The sequence below is a fragment of the Cheilinus undulatus genome, linkage group 17 (genome assembly GCF_018320785.1).
Source record: "Cheilinus undulatus linkage group 17, ASM1832078v1, whole genome shotgun sequence".
NCBI classification, from domain to species: Eukaryota; Metazoa; Chordata; class Actinopteri; order Labriformes; family Labridae; genus Cheilinus; species Cheilinus undulatus.
The window spans coordinates 28,709,632-28,722,599 of NC_054881.1; the positions used below are offsets into that span (position 1 = coordinate 28,709,632).

Genomic DNA, 12,968 nt, shown 5'->3' on the forward strand with positions numbered 1-12,968 from the left:
GATAAGGAAAACTGTATAACTATCCTTCTACCAACAACAACAAAATATGCCAAGGAAACATTGTGGGTACAAGTTGTCTTTAAAATGCTCAAAGCGTGCAGAATGACCTACTTTTATAAAGATATTTTGAAAAGAAAAGTAGATATTTTTTTGCCCAAAGGCAACAACTTGTGATGAGCAGTGCCAGCTGCTACTGGGCAGCATAGCTGTCTTTGGAGAACTGTAGTTCAGCTGGCTTACAGCAGTTTCACAACCCATCGTGGTCTGTCAGCTTTATCTTCATCTGTATCATGCATAGCTCTGTGAGAAACAACATGTGGGTGTGAGGGCATCTTAGAAAATGTCTATCTGGTGATTTGAGTAAGAGATTAATGATTCAATTTCAGGCTTTCTTACAAATGACTGAAATCAGGACGCTGGCTTGGAGAATGTTGGCAGAAAATACCATTGTGATCCTGTTCAGGCACTATATTATACAGTCCTCAATGTGCTGTAGCTAGCTGGTTTCACTGGATTCAATCTTCTTTCATTTAATTTGTCTTTTTCTCCCGCTTTAAGAGCTTATCAAACTGACGTCCTATTTCACAGCAAAGTCTATTACAATTAATGCTCGATGTTATTTTTCTTATGGGTTTGATATCTCCCTAAACCAGCAATTATTTAGACAGCTAAAAGTCCTGAACATCAGACTTCCTTCCTACCACTTGAACAAAACATGATAATAAGAGCCTTTAACGAGGAAATCATTGGCACAGATCAGAGATCAGTTTTTCTCTAAATTTCAATCCACTACACAGATCCTCAGTCTGGCTGTATGTCACTCTTTATTTATTGATTTTATTTACTTGATGAACGGTTTTTGTTTTTGTTACATCTGTTATATCTATCTATCTGAAGATGGAAGAAATGGATGAATTCTGATTTAAATCTAATCTCTCTGATGCCTTCATGTTTGACATTTTTGACACGTCTACATGACAGCATAAACTACAAATAATGTAAAGACACCTCCATAGCACTGCAGTTGAAAACTACCATGTGCTTTTGTGTGAAGCTTAGTCCAGGATTTTCGATTGGCTGGGGGTTTAGCTTCCTTTTACAGTAATTGCTGCTATGGCAATTGGGGCTTCACAGAGGGAAATACTGTCTGAGAAATTACCCCTGGATTTGGCGTTTCTGTGTGCACATATATGGGTGTGTGTGTGTGTGTTCTCAAATAGGAGGAGTGCACGGCGGAAAAATGGGAGCTGTCAGTCAACCTAATGAGAGCAACCTTCCCAGTGCACACACACACACACACACTCAAGCATACACACAGAGCGCCATTGGGCCAGTGGAAGTGCCATATAATTGGGTTTCCTTTCCAGGACAACAGACATGCTCACTGGATTAGATCTGACCACCGACGCCAATTCTCTCCATGTCTCAGTGTCTCTGCTTTTTCTTCTTTCTTTGGCTTGCTCATTTTTGCATCTCTGTTTCTCTCCTCCCTCTGCCTTTTTTCCCCCTACATTTTTAGTCTGCCTTTTTATTCCATCTATCTGTTTGCTCATCTCATTGCGCCTTACACCTCTTAACTAAAATTATGTGTGCATGAATTAAATATCTAAAAGATTAAGTACCACATGTCTGATTTATGTCATCAATAAGATAATGTTATTTTAGTGGGTTTTTTTATTGCTTTATGTGATACCATCTCTCATGTAGTTCTTCATTTTTCTCACTCAGCATATGTATTTTTCTCAGGGCTAAGATTTGATGAAATGCCATTGATCAAAGGGAGAAACTTATTTCAGATTTCTGCAACAGAAAAACAAGAACAAGATGGAATAATAATTAGGACACATATGAAAGGTAATGGGAGTGTGAGACACAAAGGACGAAAGGGAGAAAAAAAATTAAAGGATTGGAGAGGAGGGGGAAAAAAGGATGGGCGAAAAGTAAAGGGTCACTTCCTTTTTCTCAAAGTTCCTTATGCAATCCCTGAGGAATGCTCACATCTCCTCTTTATGCCCCTCACATTGTCTGGATTTGTGTGTAGAGGCTCTTGGGGAGTGTGTACAAGTGTGTATGTGTGTTTTATAGGCTGTGTGTGGTGTGTTTGCGTGAAGTGAATTTCTAAGCCTCTCTTCCTTATCTTCCTCACTCCCAGTCTTTTTTTTCGGTGTATGTTTGGAGCAGTGTTGTATCTTGGCCCTGCACCAGAATATTTTGAAATAACATAGTTACTAGGACGGACAGTTGATATATTTTCCACTTCTTTATTACACATACATCATTCTAGTTAACATATCTATGAATTTTAAATGATTGATAGCAGAGTGAGATGCAGCTTCATAAGAATCCTTTGGCAAATTTGTTGTTGAAGTAGCTGAATAAAATTCATAGCTACTTTTGAGTCTTAATCTTAGAAAAAAATCTTCATTCCACTGCTGTTTTAAAAACTCTTCAGCAGCCTCCGTGGTGAGATTTTTGGCTGACTGCAGAGGTCAGCCCTACAGATGGGTCTGTCTGTGACTGACTGACTGAGTGAGTGATGCTACTTTCAGAGTCATACCATACCGAGTTGGGTTAAGTTATACTGAAAGTCCTTGGTAATGGCTGCCTCCACTGCAGTAAATACCTCAGATAGTATGCATCCATTTTACTAGAACTGGACAATGATTCTGTATAAAATAAAGAATAAAAACAACCCTAAAAGCTTTTCATGTTGGGGAGGATGTTTTTTGCTTTTCTGCCATACTGCTTCCAAATGAGTTTATGATGGGGGAAAGGGTTTCTTGTTGTGTGAATTCTTATAAATAATGGCTGCTAGTGGAGTGATTAGCTCTGAATTAGCCATGGCAGCAATTATGTCTAAACTGGACAACGTGTCTTTACTAAAACAAGTGCAGAGAGAGACACTGAAAGCTTTTCATGACAGAAGAGATGTTTTCAGTGTACAGTCTGTTTCAGCATGGGTTTGCGATCATTACTGTGGGCTTGTCAAGTATATACAGGGCCTGCTGCCATGGCAGTTTACTCGGAACCGGACCACATCTCTTTTTAAAACCAGAGCAGAGAGCCACACCGAAAGCTTATCTTCCCAGAGAAGATGTTTTTGCGCGTCTCCTGTAGTGATGTGTCCCCTCCCCACTCAGAGCAGCACGGAATAAAGGGAGGATATTTTTCTCCTCATTGTTCTACATATGGGCTGTGTTTGACGTGATGTGTGTTTGTGTGTACAACTTTTAACCAATCAAATACAATAAAAGAAAAGCTGGAGGAGAGGGGGGATGAAGTTGCTCAGTGCTCCATCTCTGAGCTCTGCTTTGATTGGCCCATCATGAATGTAACAGACAGAACGTTCCTCTAATCACCTTCTAAAGATTTTCTTAATTCTCTCTTGCCCTTTCTAAATGCTCTCTATGGAAGCTTTCCCCAGATGAATGTCAAATATTCATGTAATGGATATGAGTTGATCTGGCGTGTTAGGTTAAAAAAAAACACCCTACCAGAACACACAATTCAGTCAGGCTTTTCAACAGGCATCCCAGATAGCTGCAGTCAGCCATATACTATGTTTTAACCTAGTCTTTATGTTTCATAGCTGTTGAATTCAGGCCCAAGGAATGACTCAACAATGCATTTTTGTTTTCTTTCATGTTCAAAGAGATATTAGAATCTGGGAGTGCTGCTTCTGGGGACTTCTGCAATAAAACCAGCTTAGCCTATTGTGTTCTTCAGTGTATTATTGAATATTTATGCTCACATTTGCTGTTAACAGTCTGCAGACATATAGTCTAAATATATAACTGAAAGAGTTAATATTTTAAATGATCATTGCATTCAAAATTGAAAAATTGTGGTCTATCTAAAGGTTCTTCATTGTTGTCATAAACTTGGGTTTAGTAAATGTATTTACTCTGAGGCAAAGAGACATGATTTCGACAATGTAAATATTTTGGTCTAAGGAGAAGCAATGTGTTTGTGTCCCTTTCTGGACTGGATGGTATTCATTTTTTAATACCATCTTACACTCTCCAGATGTTACTGGGGCATACGATATTACAGCCAAGTGTTAAGAACTACAATATACAAGTGCAAGCATCATGAGCAGAGCATGCACCTCTACAGGTGTTGCATTTAATCCTTTAACCTTTAAATGATTTGAGTCTAAAAACACAACATTTATACGGTGAAGTTTCCAGGAGCAGTGGGAATGATTTATAGTTGAAACATTGCTCTCACACAAATAAACAGTTAATTCAGGGCGTATGTGTTTCCCTCTTTTTCCTCTCCATCTATGACACATATGCACTTTTGTCCCTCTCCTCCCCCCGTAGATAATAAGAAATATAATTATCAACTATTATCATGTAGGATGTGGGGATGTGAAGTAAAGTTCAGTGTGCTTTTAAACTGATAAAGATGTGCCATGAATATTAATCCAGCAACAATAACAAGCTCTGCCCTGTCATGAGTTCACTGTATAGGAAGCTTATAAAAAGTTACAGACTACTTTAGAACCTAAGACAGCCTACAAACACAGAATAACTTCATCTATTTAACATAAATAGGGATAAAAATAAGTTTGAATGTTACTAAAAACCTTCAATGGTTTTAATCATGACAGACATTGCTGCTGCTGCAGGATGCACGAGTGTGGTCATTAATAAACTTGATCATTTTTATCATTGATCTGTATCCAGAAAGAGCAATAAAAGTGTTTTTAAACTCACACTACTGATGATCATAATATAGCTAGCATTTCATGTTTAACAAATTGACTTTAAAGAAGAGCAAGCATCGGACCCTCCACCAGCCAGCACTGTGCCAGGCCATCATGCAAAAGTTACTATGTGCCGGTATGCATGTGTTTGTCGTTTGCCAAATTGCCCCAAAATCATTATCAGGAGTTCTGTCATCACTTTTAAAGCATCTCCAAACACACGCAGTGGTGCAGCTGGTGGGAATGGACAAATACTCCAAGGCATTTATTTCAGATGTGCGCTCATTACATGGTAATAAAAGCAATACAGTGGCTATTTTTTAATACTCTGGATATGGTATTACCTTATTACTGCCCATTTCTATTGCCTGTTATTCTTTGTTTTTGTGTGTGTGAGAATGTATACAATCTCATTTTTTCTTAAATGATGTGCTTTTTTACAGTTGTTAGCAGTGCAGATTTTAATATATAAGCCCAGCAGACCCACATGAAACATTAATACACACACTTGTGCAAGCAGAGAATGAAGTTCATACACATCACCTCAGTACCATTGCCACGTTACAGGCTTGGTCTTGCAGTGTGAAAGATCTCCCTTTTTGCCTGCAATAGCAACAGCCTAACATAAAGGCATCTCTTCCTTCTATCTTCCTATCTCCCGCTTGCCCTCACCTCCCCTCTAGTACGTGATATTAAGTGCTGCTTTCGCTGCTCCCTGTTTAGCCACTTGGCATTAGAGCAACACATCCATCTCTCTGGAAATGTTTATCTGCAAGCTGTTTACTTCTGACACTCCTCCTTATACACTCACATACATGTGTAAGCACATAATCACGAGTTCAAGTTGAGCCTTGCAGACACAAAAACACTGCAGCGGACTTGTACTGACATGAGTGTAAACATGTGCATACAAAGAATCACAAACGCAAGTGTTGGGAGACATATTTCCCGAATTGGTGTATGTTTGTTTTTTTTTTGTCACCATCAAATGCAAGCTCTCTTTCCCTCTCTCTCTTTCTCTCTCTCACACACACAGACACAGTCACATGCACACACCCAAACAGAAACCATCACACTCATAAATGAGGCACATTCAAAGATTTCTCTGAATCAGGTGAACATTTCTGTGACCTTGCAAAGCAAATGGATTAGCCGAATTCCACGTCTGTCATCAGGCAGATCCATCTTACAAAGCTTTTGGCTTGCAAGATGAAATGAAGAAATGCTTGTTCCCAACTAGTGTCATTTAAGAAGAACGAGTCGATAGCTACAGGCATGGTAAATGATAGGGCTGGGTATTTTTCCAGCCTCAAGTTACCTTCATATCATGATACAGAGGCCACAATTCCATACATATTGCAATACACATTGATTTGTATAGATACATGTATCAGCAAGTTGCAGTGTCAATATACTGTCATATTGATCATTTGAGCACAGGCCTGGTAAACAAGTCCGATAAACAATAGTGACCAGAGAAGAGATTAGTGTGGATGTATCTACAGCAGTAGTTGAATCTGAACTGGGTGACATTTCTTTTTTTTAAGATTTATTTTTGGGCTTTTTATGCCTTTATTGGCATTGGAGGACAGTGGATAGAATCAGAAACAGGGATGAGAGAGCTGGGGAGAGACATGCAGGAAAATGCCACAAGCCAGATTTGAGCCCGGGCCAACCGCGGACATGGGTCACACCTTAAACAAGTGTTTACCAAAAGAGAGACAAAAAAGTGACAAACTGCGGTAAAAAATAAGATTTTAATTGTTTCATTGATAAAACCATAAAAAAGGCCTGTGCATGCTTTTCTTATCAAAAGACCTTTGTATAACCAACTTAATAACTGCTTTATCATGATTTTAATCAATATTTGCAAATCTAATTTTGGTAGCCTCCCCCTAAGATCTTTGGTGCCCCCCTGGGGGGTCCCAGACCCCAGATTTAGAACCAGTACCTTAAACTACGAGGCCATTGATGACATTTCTTTTTAAAGGAAGAGTTAAGAGCCACACTGAAAGCTTTACTCTGTGGAAAAGATGTTTTTCTCCTCTCCTGACCAGCTTCAGCAAGAGTTTGTTTTACCAACTGGCTCCACTGAAAGTGAACAATGATAATTGTTGCCCATTAAGCTTGTGTGATGTAGTTTATTCTCCAGGGTGGTGCATGCCTTTGTCAAATTTCATTGCTTTGACTGTCCTGTAACTTATGTGATGGACAGATTTGCTTATTTACCCTCCAAGATTTTTTTTATAGGTTCTACCCTTCCCAAACACAGTCTGTGGGCTGTTGCTCAGATGGATGTGAAAAATATCACATGAAGTGGATATGTTGTGTGTGGGATTATGTATTTGGCTTAACTGTAAAAAGCTTCCACACTATAGACATTATAATGCACACAAACACACACACATCCACATCAGAGTTGGGAAGGAATGCTGATAGACGCTATGGTTGGATACACTGGCTAGACTACATATAAACAGTGGAAGATTTAGCCTCCAAGGCTGCACACTCGCTGTTAATGCACACCGTATATACACTAAAGTGTATCCAGATATACATGCAGAACTCAGCAAAATCGTATAAAACACACATGCTCATATGACATTGTTATTGCATTCCACTAATGAAATTAAGCTTGTAAATGTAGCGCTCTGTTTGACAGATAAAGCTTAAACTTCCTTCCAAGAATAGGAGAGGGGGTGAGAGACATGAGTTACAGCACTTTGAGAGGAGCTGCAGAGATCAAAGTTGAAAAATGAATGGTCAACTTTACTGAGCGGGTTTGAGATGAGAGAGATTACAGGAAGACAGAGGAAGCACAGATGCTGGGATGTGCGAGGGGCTTATTTGTCAGATCAACTCCAGATTTGCACATGAAGAGCTGTAAGAGAAACTCCAGTCAGAGGCTTGGTTTCAGCTGGTAGTCAGGGAAAAAACACCATATGGTGGTGTGAGAGGGTTTTGTTCTTTGTTTGAATAGTTTTGTCCATTGTTTCCATCAATATTACATGATTCTCAAGAGATATAAAAAGGTGAATCATACAAGTTTAAGTCAACCTTTCAGTTGTAGAAACCTACCCTGTGCTGTTTTACTCTTTTGTACTGTCCATGTGCAGTTAAAAGCCATGTGTACGCTGTGTGATTTCAAGCTGATTCTGACCTGAAATTTGAATTTTGAATATCAGCCTGATTCTGTGTTGTTATAAAGTGCTAGGTGAGGGTGGCCGACCATGCACCAACCGCTTCTGACTGGTTGGATGTCTTTCTTACATTGGTGTACAACTGCATACATTCATTCAGTGAGAGCGGAGCCACTATCAGACTTAGAAATTTTAGGGCATATTTCACCTGTAAAACTGTCAGAAAGCATCTGAAATCAATATGGCAACAGCATGTGTGCCTGTTTTTAGTGAGCCTTGCTCACCTTTCATGAAAGATATGAATGAGCATGATGTGAACAAGCATTAACAATATTTGGCCCTCAAAATGGCAGCAATGACATGTCATTCATAAACAAGCCAAAATGCAGGCTCTTTATCAATGACTGGAGCTGTCTCCCTTTTCTTGTGAAATATCCCACAGACCTCAGGAAGATCCCACTCCACACATGTACACCTTACTTCAGTGATCCCCAAATGGCGGCCTGTGGGCCACTTCTGGCCCACTAGCAGGTGTCATCTGGCCCATGAGACATTTGGGAAAAAAGATGGAAATTTTAAAAAAGAAATTAATTTTTAATTTTTACACTCTTAGGTGTTTAAAATACAAATTTTCACGCATTTATCATGATCTTTCTATAATTATAGCATGGAAAGGTCGTAATACTATGCAATAAATGAGTTAGATATGGTACATTGAACTCTTTTAAGAGCAGGGAGGAGCATCGTAAAAAGACGCACAGCAGACTGCTTCATCACCTCAACTCTGCAAACATGCTGCCCAAAAAGAGGCTGATACAGACTGCATGATTTTTAAGACTGAAGGACTTCTCCTTTTTATTGTCTAATTTGATATTTATTATTTTGTTAAAGATGAAGAATCTAACCACCGTACGCAGCTGCACGGACTCTCATTGAATCCAGCCCTTCCCGCACCTCTGACTCGTTTTCTGCATCTCAGATCTTAACAAATGTCAGAGGTTTTTGCCTTGTAAAACCAAACTTCTAGCCCTGTGGGGGATTAAAACGGCTTCTCTCAGGATAGCAAACACTTTCTCTGTGTAACAGTCCGTCAGCCCCAAACACCGACATATATCTCGCTTTTGGTGATTCAGTTTAATGTCAGCCTGATTTAATCCCTCATTATAAAGAATCTGTATATAAACTAAATGTATTTGCATACAATTTAATTTTATGTCAACAAGACGTGCAATTATGGTCTTGATCATTAACGTTTAAACGGGACATAGTTTATAAATCCTACATGTATTTAACTCCAGGTCTCATCAAAAAAATGGTAAAAATTACTCTCATAACGATAAAACAAATTGTTTATTACTGAAAATGTATTCCTAACCTGGCCACAGACTGTCCTATGACATGAGAGATCGGCATTTTTAGTCTTAGTGCAGCACTCACAGACATAATTAAGCACAGAGATGCACCACTTCATGATGCGCACAGGGAAGTCAGGGATACTCAGAGAGAATGGACATGCATAAGAATGACTGTTGTGGCTCAGACGTGTACTTATAAGTCCAGTTTTCACTCAGTAGTTGAGGGTTTATAGCTCTTTAAGCAGTAATAGCACAGCAGTCAGGGAAACATCTCAGCAGGATCCTTCTCTCACTCTCTTTCTGGATTCTGCACTGATCCTAGGTTGTGTGAAATAATCTCAGGGTCTGATCAGATATTGTGGACAACAGGTTGCTATTTTAACACCATAAACAGACATGCTGAATGAATGTTTATCATGAATATTCCAGTCCTGTAAATTTAGCATCAGTGGGTCTTAAAAACATTAAAAATGCGAAAAAAAAAATTGCCATGTGATACAAGGACAGCATAATTATGACAACCTGTTTAGATTACTTGCAAATAAATCCTCTGTCTAAAGTAGCTAATTAAGCAATACTCTTGTGTGTGGGTGTATATATATATATACAGTGCTTAATAAAATTTTTAGACCACCTGTCATATTTGTCTCAGAGACCATCCAGCATCATGAAGTGCTTTAATGCAGAGTCTTTCATTTTCAGTGAGCTCTCAACATTTTACCATTTTGAACAGGAATGAGGGATTTCAAACTGAATTCACCCAAATTTGAGCCGGCTCACTGGGCTTCTCTGAGAAGTCAGAAATTAATCATAACATTCAACCACTAAAACTCATTTTTCTGTTCAGGAATGAAAGTAAATAATTATAATTTGACATATTAATCAAGAAATATTGATGTGATTTACTTTTTTTTTTTTTCAGTTTTTTGTTAATTAGTAAATTTGAAAATTCATGGATAACAATAATAATTATATTGTATCATTAAAAATATCATTTGGGTTAAAGCGCTTCTATATATTGGTGTAGTTACCATTGCAGAAACATAAAAAATGATTTTGGTAATTACCAATGCTGTTAATTTAGGGCAGCTGTGGCATAAACCTTACTTTGATTAGGATTAGGGTGGTCTAATAAATTTGTTAAGCACTGTATATGTATGTGAACATCTAAGAAATCATGTCTGGCCCTCAGCTTTCTGTTCTTGAAAAATTTTGGCCCCCAGGAAAAACTAACTGGGGAACCCTGCCTTACTTGGTGGAATAATTTTAATGTTTTGTACCAAGCATCCTTCACATGAAGAAAATAGTTTAATTCAGGTAATTTTATGTTTTTGCCTCATTATAAAGATTTAGGGGTGTAAAGGTAGGCATATTTTTACTGTACTGATTTGGTACTGGCCTCTCAATGGGTACAGGCATGTACCAAATGAATGCATGTGGAGCGTATCTCCACAGGGAAAATTCTGTGTTTTGTTTGCTTTAATAACCATACCAAAAACGTACCGAACCGTGACTTCAAAACTGAAGTGCATACCTAACTTTAATCATCCATACTGGTCATTTCAGAAAATAAATAAATAAATCAATCTTCGGTTAAAAAAAATACTAAATTTGGCCTGTTTCATAAAAGCCAAAATGACAGCCTACCAGAAGAAGAGCTGTTTGGGAGCTGAAAGAGTCATCTCTTTCTGCTGAGCTGGGCCAAATGATATGAATCATCACAAAGATCTAAAATACTTGTATGCTGATAAGTGCACGAGATGACTAAAGTGTCTCGATTGTGTTTCTATATGAACTGTGTAATAGAGAGAACTGAAATACAGATAGAAGGGACTTTCCAAAGGGAAAAATACAAGTTACCGACTGAGCTTTATCACTTGGTGTTTTCTGATAAAACCCCATCTTGCCCAAGTTATTTACTTATGCGCTGTAAAAACAATAAACACACAATGTTTCTATTTTTGTAATAAGTATCTATTCATTACTTCAGCTTCAGCAGAACAACATATATTTCAAATAGAATCTCACCCGGCACTCACTTACTGACCCTGGTAATATCATAATAAACATGATCTGTCAATACAGTGAAAAAGTAAAAAAAAATAATCTCTGTTGCACTTAAGTTTGAATAATAATAAAAAACAGTCATTTAGTCCACAATGTTTTATCCTTCATCAAATGATAAAATACATGTTTTTCTGTTATTTTTATATTTATTGTATTTGGTCCAGCTATCATGATAAACAAACCTGTTGTTAAGTTAACACAGTAAATTATTTCAGATAACTCCAGGCTCTTGATTCAGCCTCAATACCCAAGAAGTATGTGTAAGTTTATGTGAATGTCTTTGTATCTTCTGGCTGTGGTAGACTGCAGAAGGCAACAAGCATGTCACTAAATCATTAAATACAACTTCAGGAGTAGAAAGGCAGCACTGTTGTTCTCCCTTTTTCCCTCCAGTCCATCAGGCATAGGCCTAAGGCATACACACACAGACACACAACACTAACCGTAAATTACAGGGAGGCAGCAAATCATTCGCTCATGCACTCCTCGATGACTCAACATTTAGTTCATTCTATGTTGCGCTCTGCAAATTAAAGTGTGCACAAAAGGCTTTCAGTGTTGGCATGCATTATATTGTGTTACAAAATTATGTAGCATTGATGCCAACGCTTTCTGGTATAATCATCAATTATGCCACTGGTATTTGGTATGTGTGTCTGAGTGGTGGTAAGTGTGGAAGCAAGGCCATGGACATTTAATCAATTCAGCAGTTAAAGACATACAGTACACTGCAAGGATAAAGCAACAAACTTGACCTGTGCACAGATAATGATAAAAGGTGTGTGGTACACTGAATAAAATTATATCCTGCACAGCTCAGCTGCATCTAGCACTCATAAAACATTCAAGTCTCAGGCAAGGAATGCTATACTGAGCACATAATTTATAGTTAGAGCTTTATGGGCAGAGGTTTGGACTTCCAGGCTGAATTGCCTTTTTTAGCAAACAGTTTTTATAATTGATCATGTTGGAACATTTAATACCCTTGAAGAACCTTGGAGCTTATTCAGGGATCCATGTGTAGCTTAAAACATAAATGAGTTTAAATCCTTAACCATGCTGTTTGCAGATTTATAGGCTTCAAGCATAGTTTGAACTCACTACTGTTACTTAAAACCTAAATGTGCTGCATTCTAATCTAAACTGACCAAAGGCTCTCTTTTATTTGCTGCATAGGTGGAGTTGTCTGACAGCACCTCCCACACCATCACTGATGCCTATGCTGGGAAAGAGTACATCATCCAGGTGAAATATTATATCTTGTCAGTTTGGTTTCAGATTATTTCAGATTGAAATAAAACAAAGAAAAAAAATATACAGTTTTAAACACATTTATTCTAAATTCTACTGATCATTTATTTCCATAAATTTGATCTTTTCTGATATCAATTAAATTAAATTTTGGGGGGTGGGCGGTTAACAGGTGGCTGCAAAAGACACAGAGATTGGAACATGGAGCGACTGGAGTGTTGCTGTCCATGCTACACCCTGGATTGAAGATCCTCTGCCCATCACTTCAACAACTGAAGTGGACTTTCCTACTGGTAGGTCAAAACCTCACTTAAAGCAAGCCCTTTTATTGTCTAATGTGTTTTCTTTTATTCTTCACAATACACATATAAACACACATATCTATCTATCTATCTATCTATCTATCTATCTATCTATCTATCTATCTATCTATCTATCTATCTA

The 12,968-nt window shown here is 38.1% G+C and overlaps 1 protein-coding gene across 3 annotated transcripts in view; it reads left to right on the top strand.

Moving 5' to 3' along the window:
- cntfr (ciliary neurotrophic factor receptor) overlaps nucleotides 1–12,968 on the top strand; it is a 324,273-nt gene that overhangs the window by 292,754 nt on the left and 18,551 nt on the right. For all 3 annotated transcript variants that reach the window (XM_041810169.1, XM_041810168.1, XM_041810167.1), the window contains 2 exons: nucleotides 12,450–12,518; nucleotides 12,697–12,817. In XM_041810169.1, the coding sequence (XP_041666103.1) occupies nucleotides 12,450–12,518; nucleotides 12,697–12,817 (190 nt within the window). The remainder of the gene's footprint in view (nucleotides 1–12,449; nucleotides 12,519–12,696; nucleotides 12,818–12,968) is intronic.